At 44.1% G+C, this 17,049-nt stretch overlaps 1 protein-coding gene across 1 annotated transcript in view; it reads right to left on the bottom strand.

The window, feature by feature from the left end:
* Positions 1 to 39: 39 nt before the first annotated feature.
* kdm2ab (lysine (K)-specific demethylase 2Ab) overlaps positions 40 to 17,049 on the bottom strand; it is a 22,182-nt gene continuing 5,172 nt past the window's right edge. The window contains exons 6-24 of the mRNA XM_063190380.1: positions 16,538 to 16,716; positions 15,837 to 15,943; positions 15,216 to 15,309; positions 14,364 to 14,517; positions 13,468 to 13,583; positions 13,209 to 13,335; positions 12,833 to 12,993; positions 12,197 to 12,325; positions 12,002 to 12,079; positions 11,419 to 11,682; positions 10,957 to 11,082; positions 10,526 to 10,603; positions 10,148 to 10,393; positions 7,227 to 7,259; positions 6,142 to 7,073; positions 3,862 to 4,025; positions 3,432 to 3,581; positions 2,611 to 2,823; positions 40 to 1,948 (exon numbers count right to left, since the gene is read on the bottom strand). Coding sequence (XP_063046450.1) covers positions 1,767 to 1,948; positions 2,611 to 2,823; positions 3,432 to 3,581; positions 3,862 to 4,025; positions 6,142 to 7,073; positions 7,227 to 7,259; positions 10,148 to 10,393; positions 10,526 to 10,603; positions 10,957 to 11,082; positions 11,419 to 11,682; positions 12,002 to 12,079; positions 12,197 to 12,325; positions 12,833 to 12,993; positions 13,209 to 13,335; positions 13,468 to 13,583; positions 14,364 to 14,517; positions 15,216 to 15,309; positions 15,837 to 15,943; positions 16,538 to 16,716 — 3,533 coding nt within the window. The 3' untranslated portion in view covers positions 40 to 1,766. The remainder of the gene's footprint in view (positions 1,949 to 2,610; positions 2,824 to 3,431; positions 3,582 to 3,861; positions 4,026 to 6,141; positions 7,074 to 7,226; positions 7,260 to 10,147; positions 10,394 to 10,525; positions 10,604 to 10,956; positions 11,083 to 11,418; positions 11,683 to 12,001; positions 12,080 to 12,196; positions 12,326 to 12,832; positions 12,994 to 13,208; positions 13,336 to 13,467; positions 13,584 to 14,363; positions 14,518 to 15,215; positions 15,310 to 15,836; positions 15,944 to 16,537; positions 16,717 to 17,049) is intronic.

Below are 17,049 nucleotides of genomic sequence, written 5' to 3'. Positions count from 1 at the left end.
ATAATACGCACAAATAATAGACAAATCAAAAACAGTCACTCTCTGTGCACCATAGTATTTATTTATTTTCTTACAAATAAAAAAAACACTTAAGTGAAAAGCCTCCTTAAAATAATTACACTGCTACAGGACTGTTCTACAGAAAATAATAATACATTTACAAAGAAAAAAAGGGAAAAAGAAGGGTGTGCGACTGTGTGGCTGGATGAGCATGGATGGATTTGGAACAAAACGCATTCCTTATTTATTTATATTAATATATTTTTATTTATATAAAAAACAGAGGACACATGAAAGCTGTGGAAAAAATGATTTGAAATGAAGGGGGAGGGGTGTAAAAAAAGGGAAACTGAGATCATTTTTTGTGTAAAAACTATGGAGTACATACAGGGGACCCTGTGGTTCTCTGTGCACACAAAAATACAACAAAGTAGGGGATTTGCAAAGAAAAAAATAGCACCTAGGTTCCAGTTTACAGTTTATGTCACTTTTAGGAACCTCTCATCAGTATAATCCCTCTGGATTGACTATCGCACCATCCATACTCCCTCCCTTCTGCTATATTAGAGACTGTTCGTTATTAATTGTCAAGGTCTTCAGAAGATTTCCACCCTTGGTTGTCAAATTTTGCATGACCCTCCCCTAGCAAGCTTCAAAACTCTGACGACCCTCCCCACGACAAAAAAACCCCTCCTCTCCTACAGAGAAGATTCATAAATTCTCTACTTTATCTTTTGACATGCGTTGATTGACCAACGCTGCTGCTTACTGAATGTTGTTTGACTTTGATCACTATAGGCCTACTTCATGAAGGCAGTGGCCATTTCAGTAGAATGTTCTTTACACAACGAAACAAACATCAGGGAGCTCTGATGGTCTGATCAATTTTAGCAAAAGGAGGAGGCATTTCTGAGGATTATGTTACATCTAAACATATTCAAACAAGGTACTTCGGAATGTCTTTTTTTTTTTTTTAAATCAATGGGCCAAACATTTTGAAAAAAAAAGGTTGGCCCTCTACTCTACAAAGAAATAAAATGTCAGGACCCTCCCCTATTTTCCTCCGGTGACCCCGACAATAAATAACGAACAGTCCCTTAGTGGGGATGTGATGTGCCTCTGTGGGTGTGTAACAAGCCTTTTCCTCCCTGATAAGGTACCACATATTAAAGCACTTAAGACCTTGGGTCAAATCCCAACACACACCCCTCCTGAGCCACCAGTCATGAGTTTGTTTACCCCTCCCCTTCATCTGTTTTTTTTTTTTTGTCTAGCCACACACACTACCTCACTCAATCTCTCCTGAGTCTTTAGTTAAGTTTGTTATTTTTTTATACAGCACCTCACGCCTGCCATCCCAAACGTAACCCCCCTGGAAGTGTCCAAAGAGTTCTGTCTCCCACCCAAAAAAGCTTTAAGCCTCGCTTTCGCTTCCTCAGACTACTTTTGGCCTCCTCTGTCACACAGAGGAGCAGACAAACACACCAACAAACATAACATGCAAAATCAGAGTTGTATAAAGTAGACATACTCTTAAGAGATGTAATTACAACACTAGTAGTATGATGTTACAACAGCTGAAAACATGTAATATCATACCACTAGTATTGGAACTACATCTGTAATAGTACTTTTTCTTTTACTTTATACAAACTCTGTGCAAAATCAAACATACACCCCCATCCCCCAGTGAACCACCTTCTGACGACTCAACACCAAATGCCTTCAACAGTCCTCATCCTCCGCCAAGCTGGAGAGTTTGTTCTTTAGGATATCCTCTGGATAAGTTTGTCATCGGATAGGCAGTAGAGTGCATTAACAGAAAGTTCAGATATAAAGGTCTCGCAGGCCTGGCGGGACACTCCCTTGCAGTCACGGAGATCCAGCAGACGCAAGCACATCAGCCGCTTCAAGTGGGCCAGGCAGCGATCTGTTAACTGGGTGCATCCTGGGAGAACAGATGGGTGGAGAGAGCGGAACAGAAGGAAAAAAGTCAGTCAATTAGTTGACAATGTGACCAACAGCGGAATTTTAGACAAAAGAAATCATGGCAACAGGCACGGCTCGTCTATTTGGTCAGAGTCCCGCCAGTTTCCCAACCTGTTTAGATATATGCAGGAATTGTAGAGCTCTAGAAAACATTTGTGGCCGCTTCAATCGCAGTGGGAATCATATCATATTGCATTGTGACTTGTGATGAACTTTGTAGGTCAAAAAATTAGTGAGAGGGTATGGTAAGAGCAGGCTTAATAAGTATGCTTTTAAGTGATTTATTTCCAGAATGTATGCTGCCTATGGCCAGGAAGTCATTACGTTGATGGATGTTGCTGCCCATTCACAAATGTCATCTTTTACATCAGGTAGACGATGGAATAGACCAGGGGTGGGGAACTTTTTTCATTCGAGGGACCACTACAAATTTTGTTTTTGTCCTCCAAGGCCCGTACTATGAACAAAAACCAGGATTTCTCCCTGGATTTCTCCCAAGTTTGTGAATGGACAGCAAAAATAGGGGAGATAAACTACCATAATGACACACTAGAGCTTTAAATGAACAGAGATGTGCAGGAAGTGCCCAGGAGGCCAGTCCAGGCAGACAGACTGACAGACCTGCGAGGTTGAGGTGTGAGAGCGTGTTCCGGGTGGATGATCCGACGGCTGTCAGCAGGTTGATGGCTTGGTCGGACAGCGGGCTATGGGAGAGCTCCAACCGCGTCAGCAGGGGCGCGTGGCGAATGACAAGGCGGAGGGTGGCCTCGCTGATCTCCAGGCCACACAGCCGCAGACACCGCAACTCACGCAGGTGGGAACGGTTACTAGAGCCTGGGCAATGGGGCAGAATGGGAGAAGAAGGTTGGAGGGATTAAATGAGTTAAAATATACTGGGTCAGTTTGTCACGTTTCTAAATGATGATGTTTTTAAAAGTAGCAGCACCTTCTCATCATTTGTAAAATGTGATGTAGTTGAAATTAGGGATGGCGAAAATTTAAAAATATCTTAACCGGTAACTGAGACTCATTAACCGGTGGTTAACCGGTTAACCGTCAATCTTAAATGATATAACGTTAGCGTGCCTGATATGCACAGCACTGAATTTTTAAAATTTTATTTTTCACATAAGCCTTTCTTTTTGCTGCTCAGACAGGACCTGTCATGTCCAGCCAGTGTCGCCAGATGGAAAATGCTGAATTATCGTACCAAAACCTCAAAATTATCGTTTTTGGGGGCTTTTTGGGAGGAAATTATTATTATAATTATTATTACCGGTTAACCGGTGGCAGAAAATTTAACCGGTTATCGTTGATCCGGTCGACTATCGGTTAACCGGTTACCGGTTAACATCCCTAGTTGAAATGCTTAGTTTTTTTTCGCTTAAAGTTATTGACTTCAGACTGACGTGTCAGAGGGAACTTGTAAAAGCCGAACATACCCGTTGGAGTTAGCAACGCTTTGATCTCGGCGTCTTGGACGCCAGCCGCCCAGCTCAGGTCCAGGGAGCGAAGCAGGGGGTGCGATGTGGACGAGCTCAGAGCAGAGACAGACGCCCACGAGCAACCCGATAACACAAGCTCTTTTAATCCTGTCGGGCACATTGATGAGAAGTGTATAAAATAAACATCTCTAACAAGTACTCAACCATCTCGAACAAGTGAAACATCTCTAACATTGACCCATAGAACCAATGGGTCAGACCATTTTTTTGTTATGATCATTATAATTAATAAAATCAAGTGGGTATATGTTGGCCTACGTCACAAATGCCAGATGGCCCATCTGTCCCTTTTTAAGAGCTACAATCATCTGTAAACATACATTTTATTACAGTATATATGACATTAGACTTTGAACTTGAACAGTACCTGGTAGTCTGTTGATGAGCCAGGTCAGCTGCTTCTTGGAGATGGTGGTCCAGGAGATGTCCAGGACGACCGGCTGCCGCTTGATGATGCCTGAGAGCGTCTGAGGGCTGATGGCGCTGCACCGGCTCAAGTCCATTTTCGACCAGAAACGCTTGTCGCAAGCCCTTCAGTTTTAGGGCAAAAAAAACCCCCACACACACCCACACTTGTCAATGCACAGCACAATAGGTTTCCTTTACTACCACTTTCAAAAAATTATGTAGACATATCCTGACTTGTAGCATGCCATCATAGATATAGAATAGACTTAGATGGTGGGAGACATTCAATCCAATGGACCTTTCTGGAGCCCTAAAGCAATCACCTGATCAGTCAACAAAATTCTAACTATGTTAAGGCAGTCGCAACTAGGGGTTGACTGATACAGGTTTTTTAATGGCCGATGCGATAGTTTTTTTTCCCCCATCACCCTTGGCCGATACCCGATTTCCGATATTTGGGGCCGATATGGGTTAAAAAAAAGGTTGAAAATGACAAATATTCCAGGTCTCAAGTTAAAAATAAACATTCCTTTAACATTATCAAATTGAGGTAGAACTTGTAACATTTAAACACCCACTCTAACAATCAACTAATGTCTAACAATCAAGTAATAAAAAAAAGTGTCTTGGTGCTTTTAAAAAAACCCAGAATGACATAAAATAATAAATATTGCTAATGACTAAGTCTTACTGCACTGAAAAAAGAAAAAAGAAATAACAGAAAATAGACATCCGTGTAGCACCAGATTCTTTCCCCTTTGCACTTATTATTTAGTCCTGCTCTGGTTGCACCGGATTATCAAATTAGAAGTGCGGAGGGCGTATTTCCCTTTTTTCAATAAATATTGCGTATCGGCCAAAACCACATGCGTATCGGCCGATACCGATACACTTAAAATATGCAAATATCGGCCCGATATATATATCGGTCGATCCTTAGTCGCAACGAAGTAACCGCTCCATAGAAATGAATGGGAATTGTAAATCTGGTAGCAGATATCCAACAACTTTTGAGGCTTGTGAGTGTGATTCTCTCCATTTCCAAAGCCCACAATAAAAAGTGCAGGGTGTGGATTCAAGCAATATGGCAGGTAAGTGTCAGGAAGTAAAACAGCCTTTGTTCTGAGAACGCTACACAACGTAAAAAGATAAGCCTGCATGTAGTGTGTTATTATGCACATATTAATATGATGCGCGTCATGAAAAACATCTTATTTTTAGAGGAGAAAGCCAACACACACCAGAGGTTTCGAGATGCAGGTAGCGGGCATTTGTTCACTTTAGAGGGGAAGATACCGCACACTCTTGTCCATCATGCTGAATTAAACAAACAACATTTCAGCCAGTGAGGTCTCAAGTTTTTAGTAAAAACTTGTTTATAAAATTCAGCATGATGAACAAGAGTGTGCGGTATCTTCCTCTCTGAAAAAAAGCAACTTACCCTGCGGTCATGGAGATGCCAACCCAACATCAAACAATAGCTACACCCCAACATGTAGGTTGGTTACAACATTACATGACTGGTGCATTTGTCCACAAGCACAGTTCATAATCATACCCAGTCCATTAACATTTCGATACCATTTTAAGTTGTCTTTTTCATTGACATTCCTTCTAGTGTTTCACAATTAATGACACTACATGCTTTGAAATGCACACAAAAGTATTTTTTGCCCACTCCTCTGTAATATCAATGACCTCCTCCGTCATTACAAGGCCACAAGCACAAGGGAGGATGGGAGTTTGGCTAATGGAAAGTACCCCTAGTATATCTATGGCATATCTACAGGGGTTGGACAAAATAACTGAGACACCTGTCATTTTAGTATGGGAAGCTTCCTCTTGCGTCCACAGTTAATCCTGTTGGATGTGGTTCATCCTTCTTGGTGGTATGCAGACATTAACTTGGATACCGTGGCTCTTGATACATCACAAAGACTTGCTGTCTCAGTCAAAGATGCAACAGTTACACGCACACCAAGAATTCCCCCTTTTTGAACTCTGATATGTCACCCATAATGTTGTGTGCATTGCAAATTTTTGAGCAAAACGGGTCTCTTACCCTGCTAATTGAACCTCCACACTTCACTGGTTCAATGTGCAATTAATGAAGATTGGCCAACAGGCTGGTCCACTTGAGCCATGAAACTTCCCACACTAAAATGACAGGCGTTTCAGTTTACTTTCCCACCCCCTGTATATTGATGACACGTAGCTTCGGCCAAAGGCCAGGACTTACCACTTGTACCAGCTCTTGCAGACAGCCATGCAGACACAAAGCTCGGCCTGCCTCAGGTAGCGAAACACAGCTAACCACACCTCCTTCTCCAAGCTTGAGCCAGTGCCGTTTCGAGGAGACACATGGTGCCTTATTGCCTTAGAAGTGGAAGACAGGGAGTGGGAATTTCGGGGACCTTGCCCCATGCTGTCTTTACGGGAAGGGTTGGTGGTTAGCGATGTCTTTTCTGACCGTGACGGAGGCTGTGTAGCAGAATGGGAGGAGCCGTTGCGTAGAGGAGGACGGAGAAGGGAGTCGTGACGACCGCCACGGGGAGATCCGCGGTGATGTGAGATGGCCGCCTCCAGCTTGGGGACGATGGCGTTGGGGTCGCGGTGTCCCCGGGATGGCGGATGGAGCTTCACAGTGAGGCAGGAGCTGCGGTTCCGCGCCTCTTTGCCCAGGACCATACCCGTGCCAGACAACATCGCTCTCCTGCCCTCCTCCTCCTCTCCCTCATCCTCGGACGCCTCCCGTGCTTCTTCCCTCTCCGCTGTGCCGTTCCCGTTCCTCTGCTCCTCCTCATCGCTGTCATCCTCACTGTCGTTATCGTCCTCCTCCTCGTCCTCGCTGTGCGACTGCTCCGTAGCTCGCCTGGCTCGCTGCTGTGGCCGATTCTCCTTGCGTTCTTCCTCTTCTGTGTCGTCCTTGTCCTCGCTTTCGTCGCCCGTGTCATCTCTGTCCATTCTCCCACTCCGTACTTCCTCACGGCTTCTTCCTCCTCCTCCTCCTCTCCCTCCTCCCCTGAACCGCACGCCTCGGCCTCTCCCCCTGCCTAAACCTGTTGTGGGGCGGCTGGAGCTCGACATGGTAGCAGCCGCGCCCCCGTCTCGGGAGGCACCGTTGCTGGATGAAGTTTTGCCCCCTCGTTCCTCACTGCGTTGGTGCAGAAGCTTGGGAGAGAGAGAGGGGAAAAGAAAGAGAGAGACAGAGAGATGGCGGCATGAACAGAGCAGACGGTATACAACAAAAATCGTAGGTGAGAGGACTCTGTGCATCAGAACACAGAGGGATGGAAATATTAATACGTCAAAGACAAAACTCACCGATTGCAAGATCTTACTTCGTTCCGATTTAATCTGAAATAAGAGCCAGAAAAAAAAAAATCAAACCCAAATGAGATTGCGCTTTCTTTACAAACGAACACTAGCCTGATTATCATCTACTTTCAAATCTCTTCAAGACTTGGTCTGACTAGGAGCATAACAATTAAAATGTCCCAAACGGCATGGTAGACCTGCCTGCCTTGGTTTGCAACTAGTTGTTTGCTTCCTGACAAAGTGGGAGGAGTTCCCAATATTTCTGAAGCTCAGAAATATTTGTATTGCTCCTGGCCTGACTAGGAGGAAGGTGTTGAGTCACAAGGAGAGCGCGGTCTGGCTACAATACATTAGTACTATATGGGACTCACTAGTTTGACGCCGTTTTGCCTGGGAGGGCTGTACTTGCGCCTTACGTCATTCAGAGTGACAGCTGCCCCACGGTGCAGAACTGGTAGGCTACGTGTTTTCAGTTGAAGTAGTAGGCCTACACATCAAATGAACTAGTGGACCTATTAGTTATTTTAACAACACATTAAAATAACTTTGCAAATGACACCCTGATGAAACCACATTTATCTTAGGGTAATTAGTTTAACAGATAATTAGTTGCTGTTAAGCTCTAGACCTGTTGTTAATTGAATGCTTTTTTTCTACATAGATCAAAATAATGCATGTAAAAATAATGTCAACCACTGCAGAATTACATTAGTCTATTGCAAATGTATCGCACAATGTTAGGGCCTACTTCATCTTGACTACTCGTTATTATAACGCATGGTCGCATGGCTCGCATGGTCACCGCTGGAAGCCGAGTTGGTCCCATTATTTAGGCATAGGCCTATGCAATAAAAGAAGAAGCATAGGCCTATTGTTTATCTAGGCCTACAATTGGTCAAATGCAATGTAGGCTGTCAGCATATTGCATATAGCCTACCTACACCGATGCAACTTTATCTTGACAAGATTACAAGAAGCTCTCAGTTGCTTTGAGTCCAGAAGGTCCGTTATTGCAAACCAGTCATGTTAGACGCATTAGAACTCAAAATTTGGGAATTAGCTCGCAGTTGCTTTGAGTCAAGGTCCCGTTGTTGCAAACGAGGCATAGCCTATTAGAAGTAGTTTGTGAATTAAGCTAAATTATTATTTTTGTAGGTGGCCAACGTGTACATTATTTGGTCAAATGCAATACTAGCATATTGCATATATTATAGGCCTTTATTATATGGTTGTGACATCATCGGTCGAATGCTCCATTCATTTCAACGGGGCTCCCCAACGTTCGCACGTCTGTTATTTTTCGATAACGGACGGGTTGGTCTATAACAGACCGCTGTCAATGGCAACAAGACTTTTCACTGCTAAAGCGACTTTTCAACAAGACTCTAATCAGCTGCTGTGATAGACAATACCTGTTGTCCTGGCTACCTAGCTGTTGCCTAGCGGTGTTCCACAACGGCACTGTTTTGTTTTGCGCAGCAACAATCTTAACATTAAATAGGCCTAAAGAAATGTCCCCGCCATGTGTGAGTCATTTAAGTATATCCATATAATAAGCGGGTTAACTTTCGGCGAGTCGGTCGCTTTGTGGAATAGCAGCACTTCAGAGAGAACAAGACCCCTCCGCTCCGCGTCGGGGTCTAAAGATTCTCTCTGTCGTGCTGCTATTCCACGGTAGCGACCTTCTCGCCGAACGTTAACCCTTACATCCTACCCCGATGCAACATTATCTTGACAAGATGTTGACAAAAAGCTCGCAGTTGCTTTGAGTTCAGAAGGTCCCGTTATTGTAAACGAGGCATATTAGAATCATTACAGTTCTGAGTTTGCTCGCAGTTGCTTTGAGTCCGCAGTTTGTGAATTAACCCATGTTGCCTAATGAATAAATAAAAACCCTTGTTACCGTTTAAGCCTACATGCCACAATAGCCAGACAATGCAATTTTATTCGACCATTACTATAATAACAGTTTGCCGTGTGCCACTGATTTACTGGTAATCCAGTTAGCCTATTGAAATTAGACGTAGGCTATTAGAACCATGGTACTGTATGATTGATGACCGGCCTCAGCTCTCGTGCACGAGGACGCACAACCCAAATCCCGCCCATCCGCACAACCCAAATCCCGCCCATCAGGACCTACACGGCGTCAAACTAGTGAGTCCCAGTACTGCATACATTTGCATACATCTATTCAAACGGCTACTCCACATATCCATGCTTGAAAGCTTTAGGCCAGGGATATGCTTGCTGTGTGCCTAAAATTGTGCATTCAACTGTGGACAACCGAGTGCACATACTTGTTTTAGTACGACCAGAGCACTTTGTAATATATTGGAAGCTCTCATTAATGTTTTCTCACCATTGTTTAAACAGCATGCAGAGAATCAAAATGATAATGGATTTCATTCAAACCACCTAAGAGGGAAATTTAGATAAATACTAAACCTTTTTGACGACTGTGGTGGTAAGCACTCCCACTAATATGTTAAATCGTGTGCGATATGAGACTTTGCTCTGCTTTTCTCACCCTCTTTCAGAGATTCACTTCTCAAGAAAGTTCAATCAAGTGAAATCATCTAAATTGTGCCTGTTTTTTTTTATTATGTGAGGTTGAAGATTAAAGTAACACTTTAGTCGATACCGGTGTCATACACATGACAAGCGTCATGAAAGTGTCAACATTCATGGAGGAGTCATAAACAGTATGTCAATGTCAATTTTATGGTCATGAAAAGTTGACATAATTTGGGAGGTCTTTAACATAAATGAATGTCACTTAATGGCAGCAGTCATGAAATGTTCATGCCATTGACTTAATGTTTGACACTTCCATGACTGCATGGTCATACATACGACTTCCATGTTGTACATATGACCCCGACATCAAGTAAAGTGTTAGAGGTTAGTTGTTCGGTCCTCCTCACCCTCTTCGTGAGTTGTAGCTCCAGCGCTCCGGCCCTCTTCCTGTTCTGTTGTTGTTGTAGCAACAGCCTCTGTGAGGGTGGCAGCAGGCGTCGGGATGGGGTGAGCGTGCGCCCGCCCCGGCGTCCCTCACGCATCCCGCGTACTCCGATGCCCTCTCGATGGGCACGCTTGGCTGGTGGTTGAGATGACACCCGAGCGCCCAGGACGTCACCATTCTTGTCCTCGTCACTGCTGCTGTTGGCCGACTAGAGAGTGTACAAGAAGTCAAAGACAAATCAAGAAAAACATTCATATATACATTCGCTAACTTAGTGTTATATATAGTGTACTGGTTTAGACTACGACATCCAGCACGTAAAAAATAAAAGCCACACTACCTCCGTTTTCGCCTGAACACATTTGGGACACTTCCAGGAGTTTGGCAGCTCCTGGTTGATCACACCCTCTACCGGTCCCTGAAGAAACACACGCACACAAGGACACAAAGAGGATGTTTATTAGTTATCTACATAGAGACACTATCGTGTCACATGGAATGGAATGAATGGCCGGAGCAAAACAAGTGTGCAGAAAAAAGGTGTGCATATGTGTGTGGACAGTCAAATCATTAGAGGGAATTTAATTAACAGACGGCACATTCACCAAAACTATTCCAACAAACAGAGTTAACAGAGTCTAAAAAAAACTTGCTCGCATACGTCGGTCTGTGTATCTACCTACAAACATGCACACAACCAACACACACTAATCGAGGCCAGAAAAAAAAGGTTAACTGAAACTCTAAACACATGTGTCTATCTGTGTTTACCTTGACACATTCAGCGTGTGTGATCTTGGCACAGGTGGAGCACTCCATCAGTGTTGGGGTGGTGTTCTCGCCTGGTGGGTTGCCCTCACCACACACCGCACACACGGCCGAGGTGGGCAGGCCCGGCTGCAGTCCACAAAAGGATAGAAAGAGAGAGGGTGAGGGGGAGGAGAGATGGGCGGTGTGAGGGGTGGACAGGTCAGTACTTAACAGACGTGTATAAAGTGCAAGTAGCAGTTAAAAGAAAAGCGAAAACCTTTAGAAGGTACAGTGGAATAGCTGGAGGAATTATGCACGAGTACTAGAATGTACTAGTGTTGTACTTCCATCATGAATATACTTCTGCTTCAACTAAATACACCTCTGGCATATAACAACTGACAACACTTATCTGTGCGAAAGCACAATGCATAAGAGGAACTCCAGCCGCAGAAAGGCTGCAACAGCTGCGTGTGTACTTACAGCGAGACACTGTCGCCGCAGGCAGGTCTGCTTGAGGCGCCCGGGGCCGCCAAACTTCTTCATGTCGTGGCAGAAGATGCAGTCGCCACACTCAGTCCGCAAGCACGCCGCGCAGCGCTTGCAGCGCACACGTCTCCGCCGCAGCGCGTCATTGGCCCGCCGGGGTGGTGCCCGTGGGCCCGTGGGCTTCAGCGCCGTCGCTCCCAGTGGCCGCGGCCGGTACACCACCGCAGGGGGAGGGGTTGGGGGGCGATACCACGAGGGCTGCGGTGGTTCAGGAACGAGAGCAGTTTAGTTCATGGAATAATGCAGAAAAATATTGTCCCTATACGTATACAACATGTGTGATATGATTGTAGACCAATTTTATGACCAAGGTCCACAGGCCTACGTTGAGTGCAAATATTCTAAAAAGCAGAACGCTTAAAGGAGGAGGGATAACAGGAGGGAGCCTGCCCAGGGAATAAATCAATGTAGAATTGTCGATTTATCCATCCATCTATCCATGTCTGAAGTGGTGGTCAGTGTAGAACACCACTGAATAAAATTCTGAACTGTTAACTCCTAAAAACCATTCTCTTACCCGTTTGGGCCATTTCACAATAGGGTTTCCAGTGTAGGACAATTTGGGCTCATCACCAGCATGTTCCTCAAGCAGTCTCTGAAAATACATACAATAGGCAGTAGTCAGAAATACAAGTCATTACAATTACAATAACCCTTCAAAAGATAAGTCCGAAGACGTAATGGATGCCTAATGGATTATTCAAGTGCTCACCCTGATGTCACTGAGCAGAGCCGGGGCGTTGCGGATGCCGCTGGGAACACACTTCTTGTGGGACGGCAACTCCTCCAGCTTTGTCAGCAGGTGCCAGAGACCCTCCAGCTCCAGAGGAGTCAGGTGCGCCTTCACACCAGACACACAGAATATGTATTGTGCTTTCGGAAAATTGTTCTGTGCCATTTACAGTACGTCTGATACAGTTACAAAAACAAAGACGCAATAGACAAACACAATGCCCCCCTCCAATGAACAATGAACCTCCTGTGGGTTATTCAGGTACAATGTTACAGTTGGATCCTTATTCAATAGGGATGTACCATTTTGTTAATGGATCCCCATTAGCTTCTACCATAGCAGGTCGCTAGTCTTCCTGGGGTCCTCATTCAAAATACAAGTGGGTAGAGGGTACTAGAGGGTATAAATCATCTGTGGGCTCTATTTATCTGGAATGAAGGCAGCCTGAACCTCCTGCCTGAAGGCAACAACTCATATGCCTGATGTACGGGGTGTGCCACATCATCACGAATAGTAGGCTTCTTCTTTACCACCCTTGTTTCAACTGTCATGGCACTGCTATTTAATGGCCGGCAAGTTGCCAGCTAGTTATGTTGATTATCTTGTGAAGCTTACAGACTGGGCCGGTGGAGGAGACGATGGTGCCTCTTCCTCCTCCTCCTCCATCTTCCCCTCCTCCTCATCTTCTTCCTCTTTCGTTTCTTCATCTTCATCACTCGTGGCTTTGGCATCACAGTTCTCTTTCTGCTCCTCACGGTAGTCCTCTCGTCTCAGGCCTGAGGGGGCGGGGCAAGAATTGTGGAGACAGGAAAACAGCATTTTTGTTTTAACAACCAAGAATTAACAATGGAATGTTTATTGTCAACAAATTAGTGGGGTACCCCATGGTTATTCACCTTTCACTTATATTAATCAAAAAGGAAATACATAAATGAAATAAATCAAATCAAATAAAGGAAGCATAGCCTGGAAACACTGAGCTTTTACTAACCAACACCAAGTGAGTGCTTCTGGAATTCTGGGGTGAGGTGCGAGGTGTTGGTCAGGCAGTAGAGGTACCTCTCCAGCACGTACCAACACATCTCATAGTAGAAAGGATACCGGAACTTAGCCGGCACCTGCCAAAGATGACAAAAAAACATTAAGCAGGCAAAAGAATTTAGGGGTTCGTCAGGAGATGCCTTGAATTGTACACACAGATTGAAAGAAAGAAAAAAAAAAGATTAGGGCCAGACGCCTTCAGGCCTTACCCTTGTCCTGTCCTCAATGTTGTAGATGTTGAGCTGCATGGGAATGTTGAAGCTGTGCAAGAAGTTTCCCCCAAACACCAACGTATCGACCGGAGTGTACACGGCATGAATCCATCCTGAAATTGCCCAGTCAAATTTTAAAAATCGAATGGATCACATGGCATAAACGCAACAAAATGCCTTGGACAAATTGTTTGGAAAGGAAAAACAATAAAAACAATGTAATGTTGCAATTAAACGCACATGCCCAGACATGTAATTAAGTAAAATGAGAGACATACATTGTAAACCGTTTCGAGTGCTCAGTGGAGTGGAAGATCGCTAATGCAATCCAAACTGCTTACACGTGATAAGAAGAAATTTTAAAATATTGTACTCGTCTCTTCATCAGTGCTGCCCTACAATTTCAGAATGCAGTATAATTCAAAATGGCAAACTGAGAAAAAAGGCTTTAAAGTTTCCTTTCTGGCCACGCAACTGTGTTGGAGGTAAAGTGGTGATGACACTTCCATATAATACTTATTTATGGTGGAAATGTATGCACACGAGACAAAAGAAAAAAACATTCTCATTACTTTTTAGCTGAAAAATCATTATACTGCGTTCTGTTGTGGTATTACTGTCTACACCAAAACCACGGTGTCAATGGAGAAGTGCAGTATAATTCGCATTATACTGCGTTCTTGGCTAGTACAACGTAACCTCCTAAAACCAAAAAGCGCAGTATAATCAGTTTTTATCGTTTTTTTCCGAAACGGGACCAAGTTGGACCACAAAATTTTAACACAAGAAAAAGAAGGTATTTTAAAGCCAATTTCTGGTCTAAACCCATTTTCGGCCATTTTCAAGATACTGCGTTCTGATATTGTAGGGCAGAGTGGGTGTTGACCATTTACCTGAGGGAATCATAAAGGTGTATCCCTGCTTCAGCTCGAGGCGCTGACACTGAATAGCTTTGTCCCCCAGAAAGATGTCCCCTTGCTTCCCCGAGAGCACCCAATTCTCATACAGCTCCAGGTTTTGAGGGGTGGGCGGGATGAGCCAGAATACCTAGACATAGAGTAGAGTAGAATACATTTGAAGAATAGACTAGAAAAGAGGACATGAGTCATGCTGTGTTTTGAGGGAGGAAACCAACGCACACTAGAGGTTTCGAGGTGCAGGTAGCGGGTGTAAGATCAATTTTGTAGAAAAGGGTACTGCACACTCTTGTCCATCGTGCTGCAATTTATTGACAAACAACGTTTCGGCCCGTGTGGCCTTTCTCAAGTTTTTTGCAGCACGATGGACAAGAGTGTGCGGTACCTTTTTCTACAAAAATGAGTCATGCTGTGAACATTTTTCAACCAAGCACGATATATCACCCAGTGCAACTCCATGAAGCACCTGAACAGCCACAACAGTGACAGAAATGATCCTTCATGCTGAGAGTCCACTATAAGCCTGCTCTTACCAAATTGGTAGTGACAATGTCTTCATCTGTTACTTAGGACTCTCAGAAAGATCACAGCATTGTTGTTCTGATGTTAAGCTTTTCAGCAAATACTTAAGAGGGCTTGCTGGAGTGAAAGGGCTACAACCTTCATTGGACTTTCTCTGGAAAGGGCAGTCTTAACATAAAGGTGTACACAGAAACTTGTCTCATTAATAGTAATGAATTGTTATTAGAATATTTTTTTAAATCGTTTACCAACCCTTTTAGATACAAGCAGTGCACAGAATAATATAACGGCTCCCATTGGTCTCACCTTCCCTCCACGCAAGATGTGATACCAAACGGATGTGCCACCAAAGTCGACGTGGAAGTCGGTGAACGAGCCCTCCACACTCATTAAGCAATATCTGAAAGACAAACAAATAAAATAAAAATATAATGAAAAAAAAGGATTTTCTTTTCATTTCCATCAAAAAAAAACAATTAGTTTAAACATAAATGAATTTGAATAAAAACACCCAGAAGAAGGCTCTGCGCCGCTACACGTGGGTCTCTGCCCTCATGTTTTTAATTTTAAAATAGCCATGTTTAAATAAAGGCTCTTTGACACTTTTGGACAAGAAGAGTGCCTTGCACTCCCCTTTTTGATGACATTGAAGAAAACCTATTCCAGTCGTTCCATGCATGCTCATTGCTACGTGATGACGCAAGAGGCAAGGACGCAGACCCACTGCAGACGGCTCTGACCCAGCACGTGCATCCTCTGTCCAATAGAAACACTTTCTGATCCCGCAGACATTTATCCGGAATTAAATGGAAGTACTTCATGTAAAATCGGCAGAGAATCATTTTAATTCCCAACTATTTAATTAGGAATGAATCAATTTGGAATTAAAAACACATAAAACTTGGCAAATGAACGGAAGGGACTCACTTTTGCACTTTTGGGTACTGCATGTCCGTGATGGAGTTTGTGGAATCCCTCTGCCTCTCCTTCAGGTGTCGCGGCCACATGTTGTCCACCCAGTCAATCACATCCACCTGCAGGAAGGCAAACCCACATGAGGTTGGGCTTCTCTAAAGCATAGTTGTTATAGCCAGTTAGCAACTTGGGTAGTTGCCAGTGGGAAATTGCATTTCGCGATTTATGACTACATTGAAATTGGTATTTGCAGTCCATCCCTACTCTGCACTGCACCGAAGCATGTTTGGGAGATGTAGGGGGAGGGGTGGAGTGACATAACCTGGTTCTCACGCAGATGGATACGAAGATGCACGAAGCACTAGGGGTCTCGCGAGAGCCAGGCTAGGAGTGACATACCAAAAAATCTTCTAGTAGAGTATGATAAGTCAAACCGTGCATAACATTACCCAATTCAAAAGAGTGTGCTCCAGTTCCAGGTCTCCTAAGGGGGCGTTGTCCCCTCCTTCTCTTAATGTGCCATTTGATGGCAGCTTGCATTAGATGTGCACTACTGCCATCTACAGTGCTAAAGGAAATCAATTTATTCTCAACCTAAAGTCTCCTAACCTAAGGTCTACTAAAGGGGCGTTCACCTGATGTCACATGGATGCCGTTAAAAGAACGCGTTTGATTTATCTTAGTCTACTAGAAGATATTTGACATTGACATACCGAGGCAGGCCTCTTCACCAGGTTCTCCAGTTTGGTATGACTGAACTCCAGGCTGATGACGTTGTAAAGCTTCTCCCTCTGGGAGGGCGGCGTCTCAAAGTAGCGCCTCCACTGGCCCATGGACATCTCGATGCCCTTCTGAGTGGTCACATCCATCACGTCGATCATTCGACGACTTCCTGTAGTCGAAGAAAAATAGAAAAATAAACAGGCCAATGGTTAGGAAGTTGGCCAAGTGCCCTTGCGCAAGGCACCTAACCCCACATTTCTCCAGTGACTGTAACCAATACCACATACTAACTACAAGTTGCTTTGGACAAAAAAGTGTCTGAGAAATGTAAGCAGGCCATCAACACCAAATTGTCTTCTGAAATGATCAGATTGGTGTTTAAACACATTTTTTAAATGCATGCTGAGAAAAGCACAGTGGCCCGGCCACCTTGGTGGCTTGGTACCTTTCAGAAGAACCAAAACTATTTTATGGAACACACTTTTAAAGAAAAGGAAGAAGA

Source organism: Engraulis encrasicolus, chromosome 23 (assembly GCF_034702125.1).
Source record: "Engraulis encrasicolus isolate BLACKSEA-1 chromosome 23, IST_EnEncr_1.0, whole genome shotgun sequence".
In the NCBI taxonomy this organism is placed as follows: domain Eukaryota; kingdom Metazoa; phylum Chordata; class Actinopteri; order Clupeiformes; family Engraulidae; genus Engraulis; species Engraulis encrasicolus.
This window is presented reverse-complemented; position numbering and strand designations above follow the sequence as displayed.